Raw genomic sequence first — 22671 nt, 5'->3', positions numbered from 1 at the left:
GGCAGGTGTGTGCCATGTGATGGTGCTGGCAAAAAGGTTAGAGAACTTATTGGATTTTAAAATAAAAAAAATCAATTATTGATATTTTTAATGGAAAATGAATTTTAAAAGAAATTTTTTTCTATGATACAGCACCTATCTTCCAAAAATCATCAGTTGTATTGGTATTACTAAAATAAGAAAAAAATTATGAGTGATGTTGAATGACATGTATCTCACGGTGCTATTTATTTTTACATTTGTTTTCATTTTCTATAAAAGAAAATATTTCTGGTAATGGAAATAGCCATGAAGTTATGGGGCTTCGGCTTTGCTATCTAGTTTGTTCTAGATCGAGAAATGTTCTCTCATAAGCTGAGGAAAATGGTCTAATTACTTTTTCTTTAAAGAGGTCAATCTACTCCTGCCAGGAGTATTGAAAGCCACTCTACATGCATTATTGCATTCTTTATTTATTGTTCCAGATTATGCACCCCTCTTTTGCTCCAATTTAATCGATAACACTAGGGCTAGCGGAGTATTTACTTTTTTTTATTTACTTTCCATATTAAAATATTTTAAAATACATTGAATATTCAGAACACTTTTTTTCCGAAATCATTTGATTGATTGGCAATGTGTTCAGAGTTTCGCGAACCCACTCAGGTGGGATTGTGAAATCTTCAGGTTTTTCGCGATGGGCACCACCGTCGATCAAGAGTGATGACGGGCCAAGAAAGGCTACGAGAATAATGATTAAAAATTGAGAGGCAACTCGCCCAATCCAATAATGAGCAAAATCGTAGAAGATCCAAACTGGATCTAATGACTCGAGAACCTGAATAATGGGTTCTAGGACCACGTCAGGGGCTTTCTTGGTGGCCTCAGCATCTAGAGAGAGACCATCTACTTGGGGCAACGGCAGCTTCACAAAGTGCAGACTGCGGAGCTGACATGTTAGCTGCCTGACATGGTTTTTGATAAAAAATTCCGGCGGTATTGCTACCAGGGTACTCTCTTTCTATACAAAATACAAGCATGACAAGACTAAATTGCCAAAAAAAGAGGACGGCAACAATAGACGGTGGCTGCTACCCGTTCAGAGTTCACCTTTTCCCCAGCACAGATATGAACAATCTTGCATGCAATATAATCACAAGGTTATAGAAGACAGACCTCTATGCTTTCATCTTAATCATCATCTTCGTCCTCGAGATCAACTACCATCCTCAACTTCCTTTTAAGTCTGGCACTTGTCACTACTGTATCAGAAGCTGCAGCATCCTCCAAATCTTCCAATGCATCATCCATTTGTTGATCTGGTATATCATCTACATAATTGACTGGTGAAACCCCTTTTGATTTTCCACTTCTGCTGCTAGTTGCTTCAGCTTCTGAAGCACCTTCCTTGCTGACATGGTCAAGAACAGTATCCTCATCAATCCCTACAACATCCTGCCCAGTGGACTCGCTGCCTCTGTCCCTGAATTAAAATAACAGGCAACTCATACTTCATATACAATCCACTGACCACTAACAGTTGATCTCTCATGTCTCAGCAACAGATGCTTAGTTCAAGCAATACAATTCTCACAGTTATTTCAACAGTTCATTGCTCTTTAGAAAAGACAGGTTTTAAACCTAATTCAAGTAAATATATACCTTCGTTCTAGATCGTTAAGAGCTTCATTCCCGACATCTTCATCAGGCATTTCACTCTCAGTGGAAGAAGTTCTGAGCTCTTTACCTTTTGCCTTCGAAAGGAGCTTCTTGGTTTTACTGAATCAAAAAAGATAATATAGAAAACCAGAAAACACATAATAAGAGACGAAAGCATGCCACTTAAAGTGTTTTTCAACAGAGCTAGACAGCAACATTTTAGAAAAAAAACATAGGCAACATTACTAAATAAGAACTTCATCTAAACACTAAGTAGCAGCACCCTGATTGTCCTTTCATGGAGAAACACAAAGAGACTCACTTGATTTTAGAGCTCAAGATTTCTTTATCAGAATTGTCAGAAATCTCTCCTTTATTCTGTTTCCCAGCAATCAATGTATCACCAGCATTGTTTTTAGACCTAGGAAAGAATATGCAGGTTATGAGTAAACTGAGTGAGCAGTTTATGAATAAATACAAATCAATTCTGATGGAACTTCATGGAAATAGAAAATTTAGCAATGCTTGGAAAGAAAGTTCAAATGCAAATTTTTTAAACGAGCTTTGCAGCAGAGAATCTTGCATGTGTTTTTTGAAATTTCAATTCAAATGGTTTTTTCAATAAAATTGTTCCTTTTTTCTAATGACTTTCACCGAAGAGATTACATTAATTAAAGAGTACTCTAATAGCATCTCTTACTAAAAGCAAAGAAATGTTTAGCAGAAGGATGTTTTATCAGGCAGCTGAAAATACATCAGCAAACGGAAAGTCATATTAGAACTGTACCAATTGATAGTGCCAGACAAAAATAACAAATAAACTAAAGAGTAAATAAATCGCAGGTTAAAACACTGGATAACAAAGTTAAATCATAAGCAATATGTCAAGTTCAAGGATACAACTCATCCTGCATTTTTCTGTTCACAGGAAGAGAGAGAGAGTTACTTGAGAATAGAGCATAGGAGTTCATCATCAGAATCACTAGATGCTCCTTCAATGTTCTGGCTTGGCAACTCATCACCAAATAATCCACCATCATCCTTGTTTTTCCTCCTAAAAGTTAAAAATAAATAAATTTTAAGCGCTATTAGCTTTGAGCTACAAGTAAATCTACTAACAGTTGGCAAGAAACTTTACAACCAGCTCAGAAAAACTTTTCTAGTTGCAGCTGCTTATCTTAAAGGTTTCTTTTTTATCTGTTCTCACATTGCAAAAGAAGCGTGCTCACAAATAACATACCAAGTCAACGTTGCCTAAAGAGGCTATCAGTGCATAAAAGGATAAAATCAGAAACTAGTCCCATGCAATACCAAGGAATTAATCGCAGCAGGAAATTAAACATGAACTTAGATGAATTGGTGATATCTGAAGTAATCAGAGAACATTATTTCTCTGATTAACATGGTCGTATAATTAAGCAAAAGATATGCTTGAATCAATGGGGAAAAGGAAAGAACCATGTGGCCTTTAACACAGTTTACATAACCTTAATGCTAATCTTGGTGGGGAAAACTCAGATCAGTTTGGTGAAAAAGAAAGACATCAGACCATATAATAGGTTTTGAGCTTGGCATTTAACTAAAATTTCAAACTAACATTTCTCAAGATTCCAAACTTTAGCAATCCACAGCCAAATGCTAGAGTAGAACAAATGCCAAGTATGGAACATGGTTTGCACAAGTCACAAAAACAATATTAAAAGGAATTCCCACAGCCAAGGGCACAAAAGCAGTACCTATTTTTTAACGATAACAATGTTTCATCATCAGAATCTTGTCCTCCAACAGAAAAGCCATTCAGTTCCTTGTCTCTGAGACGCATATCTGTCTCAGACTGCTTCTGCCGAGGAGCACGTAAACCAAGTTGCTTGAGTTTTCTGGACACTTGGGCAGCTGTGAAAGAATTATCAGACCCCAGTGCATTTGCAATCATATAGCTGCATCTTCGATGGTCTTTGAACCTGTAGAAAGTATATAAAAAAATGTCCTCAAGTTAAATATATCATTCCACAAACAAAGATCCCACTACTTCAATCAAGGCTTTTATAAGTTGGAACATGAAAATAAATGCTAAAGCATAGAGCTGTAATCCTTTCCTAGTGCTACTACTGCATCTAATAGGTGGATGAAGATAATGTAAGAATGAACCATGAACACAGGTTAATGGATCGGATTAAATCTTAGGCTACAACATCCAACACCACTCACTGCTCAAATAATGCTTTAATCATTTCCTCCTGATCTTTGTTGAAGGCCCTCACTCTTTTCCTAGTGCTCCTGTTGAAAGGCAACGCATCAGACAACTTGGATAGAAAAAGGAAATTATTTTGCAAGCATTTCATATTTTAAATCATGCACTAGGATATGCTTTAGATAAGAATCGAGTCTTGAGAGCTCAGAGCTTCAGCTTTGAATACAATACTGAACATTGCACTAAAGAACCTTGAAAACAATTGCATTCAAAAGCATTTCATAAATACTTACAGCCTTGGCAAACTTCTTTCTAAATCAATCGAATTGTGAAGATTGCTTTCCTTTTCAATTATCTCTCCATTCTCACCAAGTTGATCAGGATTAGTAGAAAATGGTTTACCAACAGAGCGCTTCCTTTTCTTCGATGCAACTGTCAATCCTAGCTGCTTGAGCTTGTTGATAACTTGTGCTCGTGAAACTTGACCATCAGGATCTAAGGATTCCGCAATCAAATGACTGCAATTCTCATCATCTTTGAATCTACAAGAACCATCTTTGTCATAACAGATACAGCGAGAAAAATTTAAGAAACTCCAATGAAAGAATGAGTTAGTCAAATATGCAATCATTCAATTTTCATGGAGAAGACAAAAATGCACACAATCAGTTCCTGATAACAAAGATTAGAAGCAAAAGACAATGAAACTTCATCAATGCATTCAGCCAAGACTATCATTTAATCTAATGAGGAAATGCTTGCAGTCCTAAAATGGCTGGGCCAAGGCACTTACTTCTCATACAGATCTTTTATTTTCATCTCCATCTCGTCTGTCAGAACAAATCTTCTCTTCCTCCTAGGAACACTTACACCTTCATGTTCTGCAGCATGTACTCCACTGCAACAGCCAAATACATTAAATAAGGTCAGGGAGAACCAAGAATGTTACATGCTAAAAATCATTACTTAGAGATTTTCCTCACTACTTTATATCCTATCAATATGGTTGCTTGAAATAGATGTGATAAATTTCTGCACTCCAGTCTTCACTGATTCTTCTTTTTCTTTTAACCTTTCATTCTCAACAACAAATGGTGATATATACCATGCTCATGAAAATAAGACCTCATTAGATCCCTTGCAGACCAAAAAAATATTTTAATTAAATGGGAAAAAAATGTCATTTTCCAACAAAGTCAGACTACTCCCATATAACAAAAGAATATTAAATTATGTTGCTAAAGCACCCATGTAAAAATTTCCAAATTCCCTTTTATATAAAAGTACAAGATACACAACAGTGAGTTAAATCAAGGTCAACAGGCATGTCTTACTTCTGATATCCCGGTTCATGAGGGATCACAACATCTGCTTCATCCTCACCCAGTGCATCTGCTATGCTTCTAGGAGCCCATCTCTTCCCCTGTGATGACCCAATATCTTCGTTTGCCGAAGCATTTCCCCAGCCTGCACTTTCTTTCTTCAAATGACCAAGCTCATGCAACATATATTCAGCATTAATGTAATGGCATTCTTTCCGGGATTTCCAAAAGAGAACTTCTACAAAAAGAAGGGGCTGATTCTTCATTTTTCTTAGCATTCTTCTAACCAAACTCGTAAGGAAATCAACAATATTTGCATATTCCTTGCATGGACATGACTTTTGCTCTTCCAGAATCTCATAGAATGTCGTGAGCAGCGATAACTGCACATTGTTTTTCCAAAAATAGAACAAAAATAAGAGATGATGATTACACTTGTGCCCAATATTCTCAAGGATGGGATTTTGAGTTTTGAACCTGATATAGCATTGGAGAGAGATCCAAATCATCAGTGATTCTCTGCAACATGCATACTATGTAGTGATTTGTGCTGACAGAATTGTTCTTATAGAACCTAAGTAACCAGCACAAATTCTGAATAATGCTGTGGTTTGCCAAAGATGATATAAAAGTAGAGACTTTAAAATCAACTTCATAATTTTCAGCAGGTTGCTCATCGCCTGAAGAATCATCAGAGCTGCAAGAAAGATCATCAATATCAATCTTTTTATTCTCCATCTGCAAATTGCTGCCAAGATTCTCCATCTCTGGTATGGATATTTCAGGCTTTTCAAGAACATCAACATTCATGTTTTCTTGGTCACCAGAAGTTGCAATTTCTGGGCTTTTCTTTTGCAAAACAGTTGATTGTTCACTATTAGACAGAGCAGTGGGATCCTCAATAGTGGCTTCAACATTACACTGTTCATTTCCATTTTCCTTCTTGTCACTCAATGTTTTCTTCTTTCTACTTCTCCTCGACTTCTTAGAAACCTTGATCATGAAACGACAGTTTTAATTTTGATCTTCACAAAAGAAAAACTTTCTAATACAAAAGACTAAGACATTTGGGATTTATAACGACAAAAGTATGAAACTATGGATGCAAAAAAAAAAAAATTTCAAAGAAGCAGAAATTCTATAACTGAGGAAATGTAAATGAACCGCAATTTCTTTTACTTTTCCTTTCTTCTTTCAGCAAGTAAATGGGCCTTGGTTTTGAGTTTTTACATTTGTCAAACAGATTCACATTTGGCTCAATGTTGGTTGTGGAAAAAACTAGTAGAAATAAGACTTTAAGTATGACGACGCATTGAAAGTGAACTGACATCATTTCCTTTATAGCAAAATCAATGAATTGCACTCCCCAAAACTCCCATTGTTGCTTGAATCCTATTGGTGTTGTATCATACTTTGGAGTTGGCTGCAGTTTAGAGAGCGAAGAGAGATTGAGAGAGAGCAGTAAAGGGAAAAGAAAGAAAGTGGAGGGAGAAGATAGGAAAAAATCTGAAATTACAAATTTAAGAACCTATAGTTTAATCAGTGAAAGGAGAACTTTAAGGACAGTTTTGCACTTAACCTGCTTGCAGAGGGCACATATAGCAGCTCAGATATATCTACATTTGTCGACATATGTAATGGAAAGCTATTTATTATTTGTTATTTTATGTAACTTTTTTTTCCAGTGATAAAGAACCAAAGACAGTGAAATGATTCTATACTATCGAGACAACTTTTCAAGCAAGATGCATTACAAGTTCATGAAAAGGAAAAACTAGAAAGAATACAAATGCTGAAATTGCTACAGCTAGATCCAAAATCTTTATTTTCTGTAGGTCACCATTACCTGATATTGCACCAAAGACACAAGACCACAAAGCTGATCTCATTAAATGCTCACAAAAGAATCGTTAAAAGGGTTTTGAGGAAAGCAATTTCAAAAGGTTGGACTTAGGTGATGGCATTGTTTGAAATTGTAGAAAGTCTTACAGAAACATGACAATTATTATATGATTGGCAGAATGTGGCAAATATTCAAGTTAAACTATACCTACATTGAATTTACCTTTTTTTATTTTCAAAAAATAGATAAGTAAATCACCGACTTCTTTTCAGCATGGTATGACAACTGATTTAGTCAAGTTCATATGTTACAGAACTATCTTACAAACAAAGCATCATTTCAATCTGCTTAATGCATTGATAAATTCAAAGGGAATAGAAAAACAAAATACAAATACAACAAAAAAAAAAAAAACTACAGATCTGCCCTGTAAAGAAAAGCATAACTTACTCTCAAGGTGCCACGTGTTTGAAGATTCTCCATCAGCCTTACAAGTACATGAATCATTTCTACCAGATCTGAAAGATCACTGACCAGAAAAATAAAAACATAGCATCAGCAGCAACATCTTGAAGCATGTTCAAACAACCACATATTTCCGCACGGGCATAGCCTTAGTAAATGTTTGTTCACAAAAACAAATAAACACATAAAATAGGCATACAGTTAAGGAGAATGTTTGTTGTCCCTTTGAAATAATCAGATATCACTAACAGAAACTAGGGAACACAAATTGAGGGCATTGAGTTTAAAATTAATAATATGCTTCATTTAAAGGAAACTAAAAATAAGCTTGATTTGAATGAAGAGATGCAAAAATAATACAAAAAATGACAATATTGAAAAACCTTTCTCACTGTTTCAGTGAAGGAAAAAAAGATTCAAAGAGCACTGATTCTCACAAAAAGAAGATGACAACTCATGAAACTGATCACATAACAATGATTGCCAGATGATTAATCATTAAAAGCTGCACCCAAATCCTAGTATAACCAGAAACACATGAATAGCAAGTGAGGCTCTCAAATCATTCAGAATTTTATGTTTGTAGAACTAACGTTCCACAATCAGGACATAAATACGTTAAAAGATCCAAAAGATAAACCACAAGTTTATTTTAGGTCTTAGCACCTTTTGGTTTGCTTGTGAGTGTCAAATGATTTGATCAGGCTCAGGAGGAACTGAGTCATTCCTTGATCAGTCTGATCATAGAACAACTTGTAAAGCAGGATGCGAGCTGTTAAAGGCTCCTTAGAATCTCCTGGCAGTAACTTAAGCACCAAATCTAACATGCGAATCTGTGGAAAAACAGAAGCTCTAACTCAAGCACCTCTTAACATGCAAACCTGTATATTTTAGGGGAAAGAATAAGGAGGAGAAGGGGGGGACATCATCAGGTTAAGTATAATTTACCATAATTCTCATAAGAGCACCAGCTGCAGACAGAAACTTATAATCATGTGTCACCTTCAAGCCTTCAAAAGCATTTTTCCATCTTGAAATGACTAGTAGAAACATTGATTCGTTCATTGATGCTGCAATGGGTCCACATATACCTCCTTTGAATGATGTGTTATCAGCATACTCATCAGAGAAGGCTTGAGAATTGTCTTTTTCCATATTTGGCTGGTAAAATAACAAACATCCACCAACAATTGAATGGCATGATGTACCAGAAGAAAATATTGCAACAATTTGAAATATAACTTGAACAAAAAATATGAGAAGGTAGTGACAGAAAATAAACAGGACTCAGAAAACCCATGACAGTGGATTCAGTCATATATTTGAGCACCAAAATTGTAGCATCAGTCAAAAAGTTTCACCATTATCAACTTGCTCACACAGCCACAAGTCACCCCTATAACATCATTTTCAACAACTTGGAAGTAAGGAATATTTCTTGGAATATTATTCTTCACAAATGAACCATCATGTCAATGTCTCCTTCAAAATTCAATAGCAGACCATCAACTTACTGAAAATATTTATAAACGACCTTGTGAAACCAGATTGGAAGAGGCAGTTGGATTTGCATGCTATTATTGTAATGTTTCCTAACCATAACATTAGTATTTAAGCTTTGGAGGAAAAAAAAAGAGGCAGATGTTTATCCAATTCTTTTTCTTATTCATTTATAAAAGAATCCATCCACTGTAGCTTACTTTCTTACTCTTGAATTGCAACAATCAAGAGCTATTTTACTGTCACTGAATGTTGTGCAGAAAAACATTCATAAGCCAAAATTATTAGCAATGACAAGATCAAGTACTGCAGAATACAAATCATATACTAATCATTGGCCAACCATGTTGATACATAAGCTACTGAAATTAAACACATAGTACAAAGGAGAGGGCAGAGCATGACAATTCTAATTCCACGAGTTCTACTCACTCTATCAAAAGTGATCTGCTTACCATGTACAAGCTCAAACATATCATTAAACGAACCTAAAATTTCCCATGGTACTCTAACAAACAATTGGTTGATCTGTTTAGACTATCTTAGAGATTCAGTTATGACTGTTTTAGAATTCCAAAAGTTCATTATATGACAAAAGAAAAGGAAGAACAGCAAAAGACAAGAATGATAACTTCAAATATCAAGCCACATGACAGACACTAACTACAAAGATAAACTTCTATCTAAACTGAAGCCATCAGAGAATATAGAATGTCTATCAAAGACACAATTATAGATACAAGTACCTCATATCTCACCTTGGAAGTAATATACTTGTGATATTGAAAAGAAGTAACAAACTGAGCAACCTGAAAGAAAACAACAATGTCACTGTTTTGAATTGCATGATGCTCCTTCTCAATATCTTCACGGATCGACTCCATCAAATCTGACATGAATTCAGGTCATGATAAATGTTAGCAGTATAATCAGTACAAAGGAGAAGCAAGCAAATGTTTTATGTGAGATGATTTTAATTCCAGAACATATACCATTGTAACCCCCTGATAGAAACTGGTTCAGAAAATCATGCAGTAACTCCAAAATATTATCCTTCATTGAAGGTAATCTCCCATGGTCCCACAAAATCTTTTTACTGGGACCCTTTTGAGCTTTATGAGGTTTAAGTAGAATCTGAGAAGCAGAACTAGGGTTTCCTAAGCATACTGCTTTAGAACCATCCTGGAAAAGAGAAGGGGAAAAAAACCACTTACATTACAAAAGTTTTATACAAAACCCCCCAAAAACATCATTTATAGTGAAACTTCATACCATGGTAAGCCGGGTAAAGGTTCCACTAAATTGTGAATGACGGACCACGTTTCGTTGTCTAGAAAGCTTCATTTTTCTTTGTTCTTCTTCTTTCATAATGGACTTGAGGATGTCAAGAGAAGTGCTGCTTCCACAAACCTACCAAATTAAACTTATTAAATCAATTTCTACATGCACATCATGTAACAACTGGATGTCTAAAACAAGGATAAAACCAGCATACTGATACTCTGCTTATCAGCAACAAAAGCCAAAAGACAATAAACAATAAAAGTGCTTGATGATTCAATCTGCAGGGAATAACATTAATGGGAAGAAAGAAAAAAGGGATGGGACCCAAAGGCTTTTTTGCTTTTCAGAAGTTCAGCAATTCAAGATCAAAATTACAAGATATAGGAGGCTTTGCTCAACCTTATTTCAGCTTTTACTTGTTTACAAAACAAAGGATTTTCTAGTTGCCACCAAAAATTTACCATTGAAGGAGAAGAAAAGAATGCTCGCTAACCTTGAAATCCTTTAGACCAGCATTAACAATCAACCCTGGCTCTTGACCCATGAAAATGTAATGGAAAATTTCTAATAAAAGCAAGTTATCATGAAGAAAATAACTGCATGAACCCTTTATATTCTGAGTTATAACTAGAATGATGTCCATTACATTCTCATGGAACAAAAGCTCCAAAAACCTATCCCTTAGAGACAAAAACTGACTTGCTGATTCCCCAACTTTCTGCAACATTGAAAAATCATGAACTGCTAGAACGTTTCTAAACAATGTCAGCACCAACTGAACCAATTTCCAGTCATCCTCAGTAAACGCCTCACTGCACCACGCCCAATCAATATTAATAGCAAAACCAATAAATTTCTCCAAATGAGCAGTTAAAGTAAAACATTATTTACCGGTCCAAATTCTCCAATGGGCCTTCAAGAAGCGAAACAACCACTGGAATCGTACCACTAAGCGTAATTGCAGCCTTCAAACCCCATAAATACTCTACTTGTAGCCATATATCACTCGACGACGGCTCAATTGGCATGGTAAGAAAAACTAGAACCTTAACTAAGATATTTTCAAAAAACAGACAAAAAAAATAACAAAAACACAAATCAATATCGAACCTTTATCCATATATAATTAAAAATAAATAAAAATTAGCATTAACCTGCATTTAAGACCAAATTACGATCATCTTGACAATACTGAATAATCGGTATTAAATCTTTCCCCACGGTATTCCATTTACACACTTGCTTAAATACTCCTCGCGTTTGTGGATCATCGCGCCTTAAGAATCTCAACAAATCTTTTAAATTATCTACAATTACAAAAGGAAAAAGAAAACTCCAATTAAAAACATCGAGCTAAAATTGTTATCATTTCAAAGTAAAATATATTTATATATTTGTGATTGAAAATTTTACCTAAGCAGTTAGCGCCTTTAGTGTAACCAATTCGATTTCCGTTGTCGTCTTCTTCAGGGGTGCCTAGACCGACGCAGATACAAGCTAAACCTTGCATTTCCATTTTTTAGGGTTTCTGTGTGAGAGATGATTTTGGGTTTCTAGTGAGAACTTGAAGAATTTGAGATTATTTGAGATTGGATCTGATGTTAAGTTGCGACGGTAAGAAAAATGGTAGAGAGAAATTGGGGGTGTCGATTAGGGTTTTGTTGTTGGCGGGAATTTGGATGCGACTTTTCCCGCGCTTTTTGAGCGTGATACTTTTTATATTTTTGGAGGAGGAGAGAGCATTTGGTGTTACTAATATATAAAGAATGTTTTATGACATGTTATGTGGCAAGATCTGACTGGTTATACACTCTGATCGGGAGCTGGCCCTCGTACGGAATCTGAAACAAGTTTAGTTCAATTTGGGCTGTACAAGGCCCAGGTTTTTAACGTGACATAACATGATATCATGATTATATAATTGATGCCCATAATCTGATCATAATTAGTTCAAGTTAATAAAATTATTTTAAAAATAAGAATTAAAGAAAAAAAATTATATATTTTCTTTGTTTTTTTCATCTCAAAAAAATAACAAAAAAAAATTAACTCAAGAAAATATATTAATTGAGAGTTTTTAAGTTTTAAATGTTATCTGACACTAAGCTTTTTGTTAATTTTTATAAAATGCTCAACCGAAATGATTGAATGTGATGATATAATATTAAAATATAATTTTATTAGTCTTAAAAATAAGTAAATGATATTAATTGTGGCTACAAAGCATGGTGCTTTTATAAAAATATAATGACATTGAACTTTAGACTTCAAATCAAGAAAGAATTTTTATAACTAGGATAATTATTTATATGATAGTTATAATTCAAATATAAGCAAGGATATAAACACACAATTACAGTATAATATTGACATTAATATATTAATTCTTGAAAGATTAGAATATAAATCAAATTTATTTATTTTCTTGTTCAGAGGCTTATTTGAAATGATTTTTGTGAAGTTATCAACTGAACCAATTTCCAGTCATCCTTAGTAAATGCCTCACTTTTTGCAATATCCCCGAGGGGTGGGGACGCCACTAGCCCCACTAGCAACCTTTTGAACCGTTTGGGTTCACTCCTCGAACTCGTCACTGATTTCCTTCATATTTTCCTCTGATTGGGTGTTGATTTTGCAAATAGACGTAACTGCTTATATGGTTCTTGTTGCAGACAAGGATTGGGATGGTATAAGATTTAGAGCGGAGAACAAAGTTGAGTTTCATGTTATTTCCCTTGTTAAAGATGTATAAGTAGTTTATGAATTGAAGAATTATCTACAAAGTAATATTTCTATTAATATGTTCACCCAAAAAAGAAAATTTCAGTTGCATAACAATGCAGCTTACTTAACTCAAACAAAAAAAAATTCTTGTTTGGTAGGCTATGGTACAGATATATTGTGTGTGGTCCCGCACCATATGATGGTGGGACCACCATATTAATTACTAAGAGTTATATATTTGAATTTAAATGCAGCTACCACTATAGAAGATAATATAATATATTTGAAAGAGAGAAGAGAAAAAGGAAGGAAGAAGAGGCAACATAACAGTTTATCTTCTTTCCTCGATTTCCAGTTCGTTCATCGTTGGACCGAGCTGAGATTTCGACAGCAGCTTCTAGACACGTTACTCTTCATTCTGAACGGTTGGATCGAAAATTGGTGGTATGGAAACTGGTCATTTTGATAGAAAAAAGGCTGTCAGTATTGTGAGTTTTTTCTCAAATACTTCTTCTTTAATCTTGTTATATTTCAATAACAAATTGTTCTTGATGATATATATGTTGTAGTCCTTAGTTGAATCTAAGAAAGAATGGTTGTAAACCCATTATTTGTTGATAGTGGAATTTTTTAGGTGGATTACGGTCTCATGGTTTTTCCCGCATTAGGTTTTCCACGTAAAAATTTTGGTATTGATTTGTGTGATTATTGTTTTATTTTGCTGATTGTTTGATCCTGATTTTGATTACACAAAGAGGGAAAAGAATAGAAACTTGTGAACTATGAATTGATCTGGATAGATTGGTGTCTGATTATTTGTTTTTAGTTTTCCTAACAAAGTGATATCAGAACACTGGTTGTGCAGATTGAATTTCTTGTGCAGTTAAAATGGAAAAGGAAGATTCGGGCATGATAAAACTCACTTCCTCTAATTATTTTCTATGAAAAACAATGATAGATGATCACTTATATTGCAATGATCTGGCTTTGCTGCTGGAGTGTAAAAGAAGGGGCATAATAAGATAAATGAGGCAAAATGGAATGGGCTTAATAGAAAGATGACTGCTTATGTTAGAAAATGAGTATCTTTTAAATCCATTAATCATATTTCTCAAGAACATAACTGTTATACAGTTTGAAAGATGTTAGGAGAAACATTTGCCAATGAGAGTACACAAAACAAAGTTTTTTTTAATTAGAGACCTTGTGAATTTGAAGTACAGAGATGGTGAAGATGCTTCAATGTATATAAATAAATTCCAAGGGTGTTTTAATCAGCTGTCATTGATGAATCTTGAGTTAACCAATGAGATGCAAGAACTAATCTTATTGAGTTCATTGCTGGATAGTTGGGAGACTTTGGTGGTATCACTTAACAATTCTACTCCGAATGGAAAGATCACTTTGAAAATAGTGAAGGATAGTATCCTCAATGAAGAGAAGAGGAGGAAAAGGACAAGCACTTTCGAGTCTCATGTACTTGTTATAGAAAGTCAAGGGAGAAGTTAAAGTTGGTTTTCTCACAGCAAGCAAAATAGATAATCCAGTAATAAAAAAAAAGCAAATGCAAGCCAAGAGGAAGATCTCAGTCAAGGAAAGGAATTGAGTGTTATTATTGTGACAAGCCTGGCATATTCAAAAAGATTGTAGAAAGTATAAAAGAGACAAAAAGGGTAAAGATGAAGACAATAATGAAGAGAATGGTACAGCTGCAGTTATATTTGATGGTGATGTTGCCATTATTTGTGATGATGGTTGTGTTAATCTTGCATGTCAGGATACTACCTAGGATACCCCGGCGTGATTTTTACACATCCTACACTACTGATGACTTTGGTCAAGTTAGAATGGGAAATCAAGGGATGGCTAGCGTTGTGGGCTTTGGAGACATTTAGTTGAAAACCAATACTAGGTGTAAGTTATTACTCAAAGATATTAGGTATGTGCCTGATATGCGCCTACATTTGATTTCCACAAGTACTCTTGATGAAGAAGGCTATCATAATAACTTTATAGATTGTAAATGGAAGTTATCTAGAAATTCCTTAATTGTTGTTAAAGGAAAGAAGACAGGTCTCCACATATCACAAGCTAAGGTGATCATAAAGGAGGTAAACGCAATTGAAGATTGCTTACTAATTTATAACATAAACGGCTTGGACATTTAAGTGAGAAAAGCCTTGGCATCCTTGCCAAAAAGAACTACCTTCTATTAAAAGGTATGAACTTGAACACATTTACTCATTGTTTAGTTGGTAAACAACATAAAGTTGCGTTTCAAAGATCACTTTCATATAGAAGATCACATGTTCTTGATCTAGTTCATATTGATGTTTGCTCTATGATTGATAAGTCTCTTAAAGGTGCACTGTACTTTATTAGTTTCATTGATGATAACTCTAGGAAAATTTAGGCCACCTGTTTTAAATACAAAGACCAGGTGCTTAATGTCTTTGTCATAACCAAAATTTTGACTCCTTCTATTTTATTAAAAAAAATGTGTGAAATGATAAAAATGAAAATTAAATTGAAATTTAGGCCAAGACAATGTAATAGGAAGTTTTAGGATTTAATTAAACTTTGGATTAGTTTTGGTAGCCAAATGAAGAGCTTAATTAAAGAAATATCAAGGTTTAGGGCTGATTCAGGTTAAAACTACAAGCAATTAAAATTCAAGGACCATTTTGTAAATGATGCTAAAATATAGGGTTCTAATTACAATTTACCAAGGGGTTTGATTGCAGACTTCCAAAACTTTAAGGATCAAATGCAAATAGCTATTAACATTTCATCTTCTCTATCCCGATTCAACAGAAATGATGGAGAACGTGGTAATGTCTTTCGCCCATGATATGCCATTAATAGAGACTATCTCAGCAGTGCATGATGGACTCTAAGAGATATAAGGGCGTTCTCTGGCCTATAAATATCAAGTACAACAGATGAACAATAAAGGGGGAAGATGGACAGTGGAGCACAGAACCGTGGAAACACAGAGGAAAGAGGAACAAACAGAAGCAAGCCAGGAAATAAAGAAAGCAAGAACCAGAAGAGTAGAGGACAAACAGAAACAGAGAGGAGTAACACTGACCAATCTTCATCTTCGTCTCCAGCAGCACCAGAACCAGGTAAGTATTTTCTTCTCTCCTTTACATTATAATTCATAGCTACAGTAGCTGTGAATAATTATAATTCCTTGCTATTGTAGCAAGTGAATTATATCCGACAGGGTTACTTGTTTAGTTTAGTAGCCAAACTGAACCAGTTAGGTCCAACCCAGTCTAGACTAAATTGGACCCAGTCCAAAAAAAAAATAAAAAAAATAAAAGGTTAAAAATTAAAAATAAAATGTGTATGCATGAATAAAAATAATATAAATTTATTGGTTTATTCATTAATACCAGAGTTAGGAATAAAAATACCAATTTAAATTTATATTATTCATTGTATTTTATTTTTATTTAGCTAAAAAAATAAAAAATACATACATGCGTAAAAATAAATTTATTTTATATGTTTATTCACTAATGCTAGAGTCAGGAATAAAAATATTGATCTAAATTTATTTTATAGCTACGTAATATTTACCAACGCTAGAATTGGAAGTATCTGTAATTGAATATTTATTGGCGCTAGAGTTAGGAATATTATAAGCAAATTATTATAGCCTAAACTAATAAAAATTTAGCAATTTAAGACAAAACCAGCAATGTAGTCTGCTTCAGGCAGAACGTTTAAGGGGTGATAATATTTTTCCTTTTACGCAACCAGTCCCAAACCATAGAATCTCTGTTAAGCAATTAGGGTTCCTAGTGATCATAATACTAGGTGGTGACTCCTTAAAATAGACATTTTCCCTTGAAAGAATAAGATACCAGAAATATGTTCTTTTTTAAACTAATTTTTAAGGTCGCCACGATGTCGGGTACAACAGTCTTTAAGGATTTCTATGCTAGAGTTGAAAGAGAAACTGGTAGAAAGCTAAAATATATTCGAGCTGAAAATGGTGGTGAATACAAGGGTCCTTTTGAGAAGTACTGCAAGGGACATGGTATCAAGTTGGAGAAAATAGTTTCTAGGACTCCACAGCAAAATGAAGTGGTTGAGAGAATAAACAGAACCATTGTTAAAAAAATTAGATGTATGCTCTCTTATGCAAAGCTGCCTAAGTACTTTTAGGATGAGGCAATGAAGACTGCAGTTACCATCAACCTTTCTTCATCAGTTCCTCTTGATTTTGATGTTCAAGATAAAGTTTGGAAAAGAAAGGATGTCTCTTATACACACTTGAGACTATTTGGATGCAGAGCATTCAAACATGTTCCCAGGGATGAAAGATTTAAGCTTGATAGCAAGACAAAGTAGTGCATTTTCTTAGGCTTTGAAGATGATGAGTTTGGTTTTAACTTGTGGGATCTAAAGAAGAAGAAAATTATGAGAAGCAAAGATGTTATCTTATTTGAAGATCAAACCATTGAAAATTTTGAACAGAAAAAGAAAACAAAGTTTATTGTTTTTATTCCTTCTAATTCAAATCCAAGGCCTACTTCACATTTACCTTTGATGCTTGTTAATCATAGGGCAGATTTGCAAAATGATGATAATGATGGTTTTCTTATTGAGCCATTAGTTGGAGATCCTGAATCAACTAATGATGATATTGATGGTGGTTTTCTTATTGAGCCATTAGTTGAAGATTCTGAATCAACTAATGATGATATTGATGTTATTCCTGAACAAGATATGCAAGAAATTCCAGACGAGCCATAATTGAGGAGGTCAACTAGACCTCGCCAACCTTCCACAAGATATTCTCCTCATGAGTATGTGCTGGTTACTGATGGCAGAGAGCCAAGATGCTTTGATGAAGCTATGTCACATGATAAGAAAAGTGAGTGGTTGAAAGCAATGCAAGAAGAGATCAAATTCTTGCATGAAAACCATACTTTTGAGTTAATGAAGCTTCTTAAAGGTAAAAAAGCACTAAAAAACAAATGGGTGTTTAGGTTAAAAATTGATGAACATTGCTTACAGCCAAGGCACAAGGTAAGATTGATTGTGAAAGGTTCGGTCAGAAGAAGGGTATTGATTTTAAAAAAAAAATTTCATTAGTGGTCAACATGTCTTCTATCCAAGTTGTGTTTGGCTTAGCTGCTAGTTTGAATCTTGAAGTTGAACAACTTGATGTGAAAATTGTCTTTCTTCATAGTGATTTAGATGAGGAGATCTATATGAAGCAGACTGAAAGGTTTGAAGCAAAATGTAAAGAGTAGTTAGTTTGCAAGTTGAAAATGAGTCTATATGGGTTAAAGTAAGCTCAAAGACAGTGGTATAAGAAGTTTGATTCTTTTATAATGGATTATGGTGATAATAGAACCACTTCTGATCATTGTGTATTTATGAAAAGGTTTCTAGATGGAAACTTTATTATTCTCTTGTTGTATGTGGATGATATGTTGATTGTTGGCCATGATGCTAAGAAGATTTAGATTTTAAAGGAAAAGCTAAACAAGTCTTTTGTAATGAAAGACTTAGGACCAGAAAACAGATTCTTGGCATGAAGATCACACGTGATAGGAAGAAGGAGAAACTTTGGCTATCTTAGGAGATATATGTTCAAAAGGTACCTGAGAGATTAAACACGAACAACTCCAAACCTGTTTGTTCTCCACTTGCAAACCACTTTAAACTATGTTCTAAGTAGTGTCCTTCAAGTGATTAAGAAAGCAATGAAATGAAAAAGGTTCCTTATACATCCGCGGTTGGTAGCTTGATGTATGTCATGGTTTACGCAAGACTGAATATAGCTCATGCAATTGGTGTGGTTAGTCGGTTCGTCTCCAATCCTGGTAAAGAACACTAGTCAGTAGTGAAATGAATACTTAGGTATCTCAAAGGTATTTCTAGTTTCAACTTATGTTTTGGCAATAATAAACCTGCGTTAGATGGATACACAGATGCAGATATGATTGGTGATGTTGATTCTAGAAAGTCCATTTCAGGATACTTGATAAAGTTTGCAAGGGGAGCAATCTTATAGTAATCAAGGTTGCAAAAATGTATTGCATTATCCACTACAAAGGCTGAATATATTACTCTTACTGAAGGGGGCAAAGAGTTGTTATGAATAAAGAAGTTATTATATGAAGTTGGCCTAGTTCAAGAGAACTTTATGTTGCACTGTGATAGTCAAAATGCAATCCGTCTCAGTAAGCATCCTACTTTTCACTCTCAATCAAAGCACATTAAGGTTAGATATCAATAGATTCGAGATGCTATGGAAATGAAGTCATTCGTTGTTGAGAAAATCCATATTGATAGCAATGTATCAGACATAATGACTAAACCTCTATCGAGAGAGAAGTTTGAATTTTGCAGAAAGGAAGTAGGCTAAGTAAAGCCTCCTAAATTGAAGCTTATATGTTGATCGCCAGTATGAAGAATTTCTCACAAGGTGCGTGAGTGGGAGATTTATTATGTTTGGTCTGACACCATGTGATGGTGGGACCACCACATTAATTACTAAGAGCTATCTATTTGAATTTAAATGCAGCTACCACTGTAGAAGATAATTTAACAGATTTGAAAGAGAGAAAATAGAAAAGAGAAGAGAAGAAAGGAGGAAGAAGAAACAGCAGAACAATTTATCTTCTTTCCTCGATATCTAATTCATTCACCGTTAGATTGAGTTGAGATTTTGACAACAACTTCTAGACATGTTACTCTTCATTCTTAATGGTTGATCGAAGATTGGTGATGTGGAAGCTAACTGTTTTGACAAAAAAGAGACTGCCAGTATTATGATTTTTTTCTCAAATACTTCTTCTTTAATCTTGTTATATTCCAAGAACAAGTTGTTCTTGATACAATGTATGTTGTAGCCCTTAGTTGAATTTAAGAAAGAATAGTTGTGAACCTATTATTTGTTGATAGTGGAAGTTTTTAGGTGAACTACAGTCCTGTGATTTTTCCCGCATCAGGTTTCCATGTAAAAATCTTGGAATTGATTTGTATGATTGTTGATTGTTTGATCCTAATTTTGATTACACAAAGAGAAAAAAGAATTGAAACTTGTGAATTATGAATTGATCCGGGTAAATTAATGTCTGGTTACTTGTTCCTAGTTTTCCCAACAAGATATACACATGATTGTAAAAATTGAAAGTGCAGATTCTAATACCAAATTTACATTCAATAATCACAGCATCTGATGGGGAAATCATCGGAATCCTAATAATCCATTGAGTTGCTGATGATTTAGGTACTATTCAGATGTAGTTGGTCGGGTCCAGTTATCATGACTGGTCTTGAATTTCTTCTAAAGTCGAGCATATTTTTTATTACTGTTCTTGAAAATGGAAAATGTTTTTTGTTTCTGCTATTGCCACCAGCCACTTGGTTTCCTTGGTGACTAGCTGCTTTTTTTTCTTCCTTTTGTGCTACAAAATGCTGGAGCTTCGATTTTTTTTCCTAGTTCAGATGAATCTGACATTCTCTAACCATAGTTGATTTCACAGGGAATTTTTTTGGATCAATGCGGATAACAACCCCCGTATGTATAAGGAATAATGTAAATACTAATGGCTTATATGCAGTTTTTAATTAGGCCATGGTTGCAAGAGGACATCTTGGAGCAGAGCTCCCTCTTGAAGAGGTTCCCCCTCTGCAGCTAGATTTTGTCTGTGGGATGGGAGTGATGACCAATAGGAAATGACATTATCATTGGTGGCAACTTTATACAGTTTGGACTAGAAGGTTAGTTTTTATTTTGATATTGTAGGAAGAGATAATCAGGCTGTGCCGGCGCATTGAGAAAGCTGTTACTGTGGCAGCAATTACGCTGGAAAGCACAACTGTTCATCCAAGTCCTACCATGAGATAATAGCTTACCCAAGTCTGCTGCATCAGAGGAATCAAATCCTTCCATTGATATATCTTCCCAAAAATGTTCTGTCTGGATAATTACTCCAAAAAGGACTGGCCATTTTTTGTTTTCTTCTAGATTCAAACTACTTTGTTTCATTACGTAATGACTGCTTGCAAGACGATTCGAGGATGATGTTTCTGGGTGTTATCATGCAGAACCAAGGAATGGTAAAGGAAGGAGAAGAGGTCGCACTTGTTCTGAGCGGAAGACAACCTATCTGGCTGCTCCAATCTACTCTAATATTCAGGTCCGCAGAGTATAAGCATGAAGAGAGATTGAAAAACTGATTAGCAGTCCCATATACGAGGAGAACGCGAAGAGCAATGAAGTTGTTAGTATGTGCTTTAGCCCTCTATTGTGCAATTCCAGGGCTTTGACTGGCTCTACTCTATATTCTTTGCTTCTTAAGTGCTGTGAAACTTGACTAGAATCATGGTGGGACAAAATCAAGGATAATGAAGTTGTTCATACGTGGCAGATAAGAAATGTGATTGAGGCCAGAATGGCATTACCCATTAGTACCGGTGAAATAGTTAACAAAGAAAGTCAACGTTGAATAAACATTACAATTCAGGAAGTGCTCGCAGAGTGATTAATGGGGACATGAGTTTTATTATCTTAGATTATCTTAAGTAGGACTAATTCAATGTTTCATACACTGCTGATAATGGAGGGACTGTACCCATTCTGATCATCCCAGAACTTTGACCAAAGCATGACACCTCCATACTTGGGTGACTTCTTTATTACCGGAAGAATTTGAGAAGTCAACACCTCTGGTGGAATGTACCCGCTTCCGGCTGCCGAAGGAGCTGCCGGCAAGCCTAGAAATATCTTTCCTGCGTCTATTGATGTAGTCCAACGATTCCATGAATTTAAGAGGTTAGTTGTGTTACCTGAACTATACTGGCAAGGACGGTTGTTGTAGAATTGGACCCAGACATAGTCAAAAAGACCAGTATTAAGGGCAGTCCCTAAATTCCTGTCTGGGAATGGACACTGAGGAGCTGCTGCTAAATACACTTTTCTTCCATAGTTAGATAAGAAACGAGCAAGATCCTCCCAGTATAGAGTTGATCCTTGCTCGATGTCAAAATCAATGCCATCCAGAACAGCATCACCAAGAGGACGAGAAGATGATTGTCCACCTAAGAAATTGTTCCACAAGTAATCTGCTACGTTTTTGGCATCACCTTTAGAGGCTAGAGTATAGTTTCCAATGCCACCACCGAGAGAAAGCAGCACCTTAATCCCTTGCTGCTGACAACTTTTGATGCCACCGCTGACAATTGTACAGCCACCGTTTGCTGGGTTGCAATGTCCAGCAAGGTTCATTTCTGGGGTTTGACCATTGCCAAACTTGTTGAGAAAAGCTATGCTAACATAAGCATATCTTCCCGTGGCACATGTTTGTGCTAGAGTTCCTTCATTGCCATTTTGACCCCAGTAGATTGAAATCCCACCAGCAGCATGAGAGGATTTAATTAGCAGAAGGACCAGGAGAGGAAGGAGAAGTAGGGTGGCTTGAGAATATTTGGCCATATTTGCCGAGTACCCAAAAGGTTTGGATTGTTTCTTGTGCCTCTAATGGGCAAAGGATTGCCAATTATATAAGAACCCTAGAGGGCCTCCGCTAGGAAAATTTGACCCTACGAAAGCAACATCTGCTTTGCTAGCTGTAAGCATACGATTAATCGGTGAGAGGTCTCCAAGCCGAGTTGGTTGACTTCAAATAAGGAGATTTTATTCTCCAGAATCCAAATATTTTCACCTTAAA

The 22671-nt window shown here is 35.2% G+C and overlaps 2 protein-coding genes across 2 annotated transcripts; both read right to left on the bottom strand.

Moving 5' to 3' along the window:
• Positions 1 to 721: 721 nt before the first annotated feature.
• LOC105111704 (protein timeless homolog) lies at positions 722 to 11943 on the bottom strand. The gene is made up of 20 exons (XM_011007145.1): positions 11657 to 11943; positions 11398 to 11550; positions 11135 to 11294; positions 10737 to 11055; positions 10232 to 10369; positions 9952 to 10141; positions 9718 to 9848; positions 8408 to 8620; positions 8126 to 8292; positions 7445 to 7523; positions 5629 to 6144; positions 5164 to 5534; positions 4623 to 4727; positions 4123 to 4371; positions 3847 to 3915; positions 3375 to 3599; positions 2585 to 2692; positions 1961 to 2059; positions 1642 to 1758; positions 722 to 1462 (listed from the first exon to the last, which is right to left on the bottom strand). Exons 1-20 carry the CDS (start codon positions 11757 to 11759, stop codon positions 1171 to 1173), a joined length of 3804 nt encoding a protein of 1267 aa, XP_011005447.1. The 5' UTR covers positions 11760 to 11943; the 3' UTR covers positions 722 to 1170.
• A 9481-nt stretch (positions 11944 to 21424) lies between these two features.
• On the bottom strand, positions 21425 to 22491 carry LOC105111700 (hevamine-A-like). The gene has a single exon (XM_011007143.1). The coding sequence runs from the start codon at positions 22434 to 22436 to the stop codon at positions 21546 to 21548; it is 891 nt and encodes a 296-aa protein (XP_011005445.1). The 5' UTR covers positions 22437 to 22491; the 3' UTR covers positions 21425 to 21545.
• Positions 22492 to 22671: the final 180 nt, after the last annotated feature.

Source organism: Populus euphratica, unplaced genomic scaffold, assembly GCF_000495115.2.
Source record: "Populus euphratica unplaced genomic scaffold, PopEup_1.0 scaffold306.1, whole genome shotgun sequence".
Taxonomy (NCBI): Eukaryota; Viridiplantae; Streptophyta; class Magnoliopsida; order Malpighiales; family Salicaceae; genus Populus; species Populus euphratica.
The sequence above is the reverse complement of the archived record's forward strand: the minus strand, read 5'-3'. Positions and strand labels throughout refer to the sequence as shown.

Excerpts from the sequence above, each read along its gene's own strand:
- LOC105111704 (XM_011007145.1), bottom strand. The coding sequence starts at position 11,759 with ATGGAAATGCAAGGTTTAGCTTGTATCTGCGTCGGTCTAGGCACCCCT. Across the intron at positions 10,142-10,231 it reads CCTTTACCCGGCTTACCATG|GATGGTTCTAAAGCAGTATG; the intron begins GTATGAAGTTTC and ends TCTCTTTTCCAG. Across the intron at positions 1,463-1,641 it reads CTTAACGATCTAGAACGAAG|GGACAGAGGCAGCGAGTCCA; the intron begins GTATATATTTAC and ends ATTTTAATTCAG.
- LOC105111700 (XM_011007143.1), bottom strand. The coding sequence starts at position 22,436 with ATGGCCAAATATTCTCAAGCCACCCTACTTCTCCTTCCTCTCCTGGTC.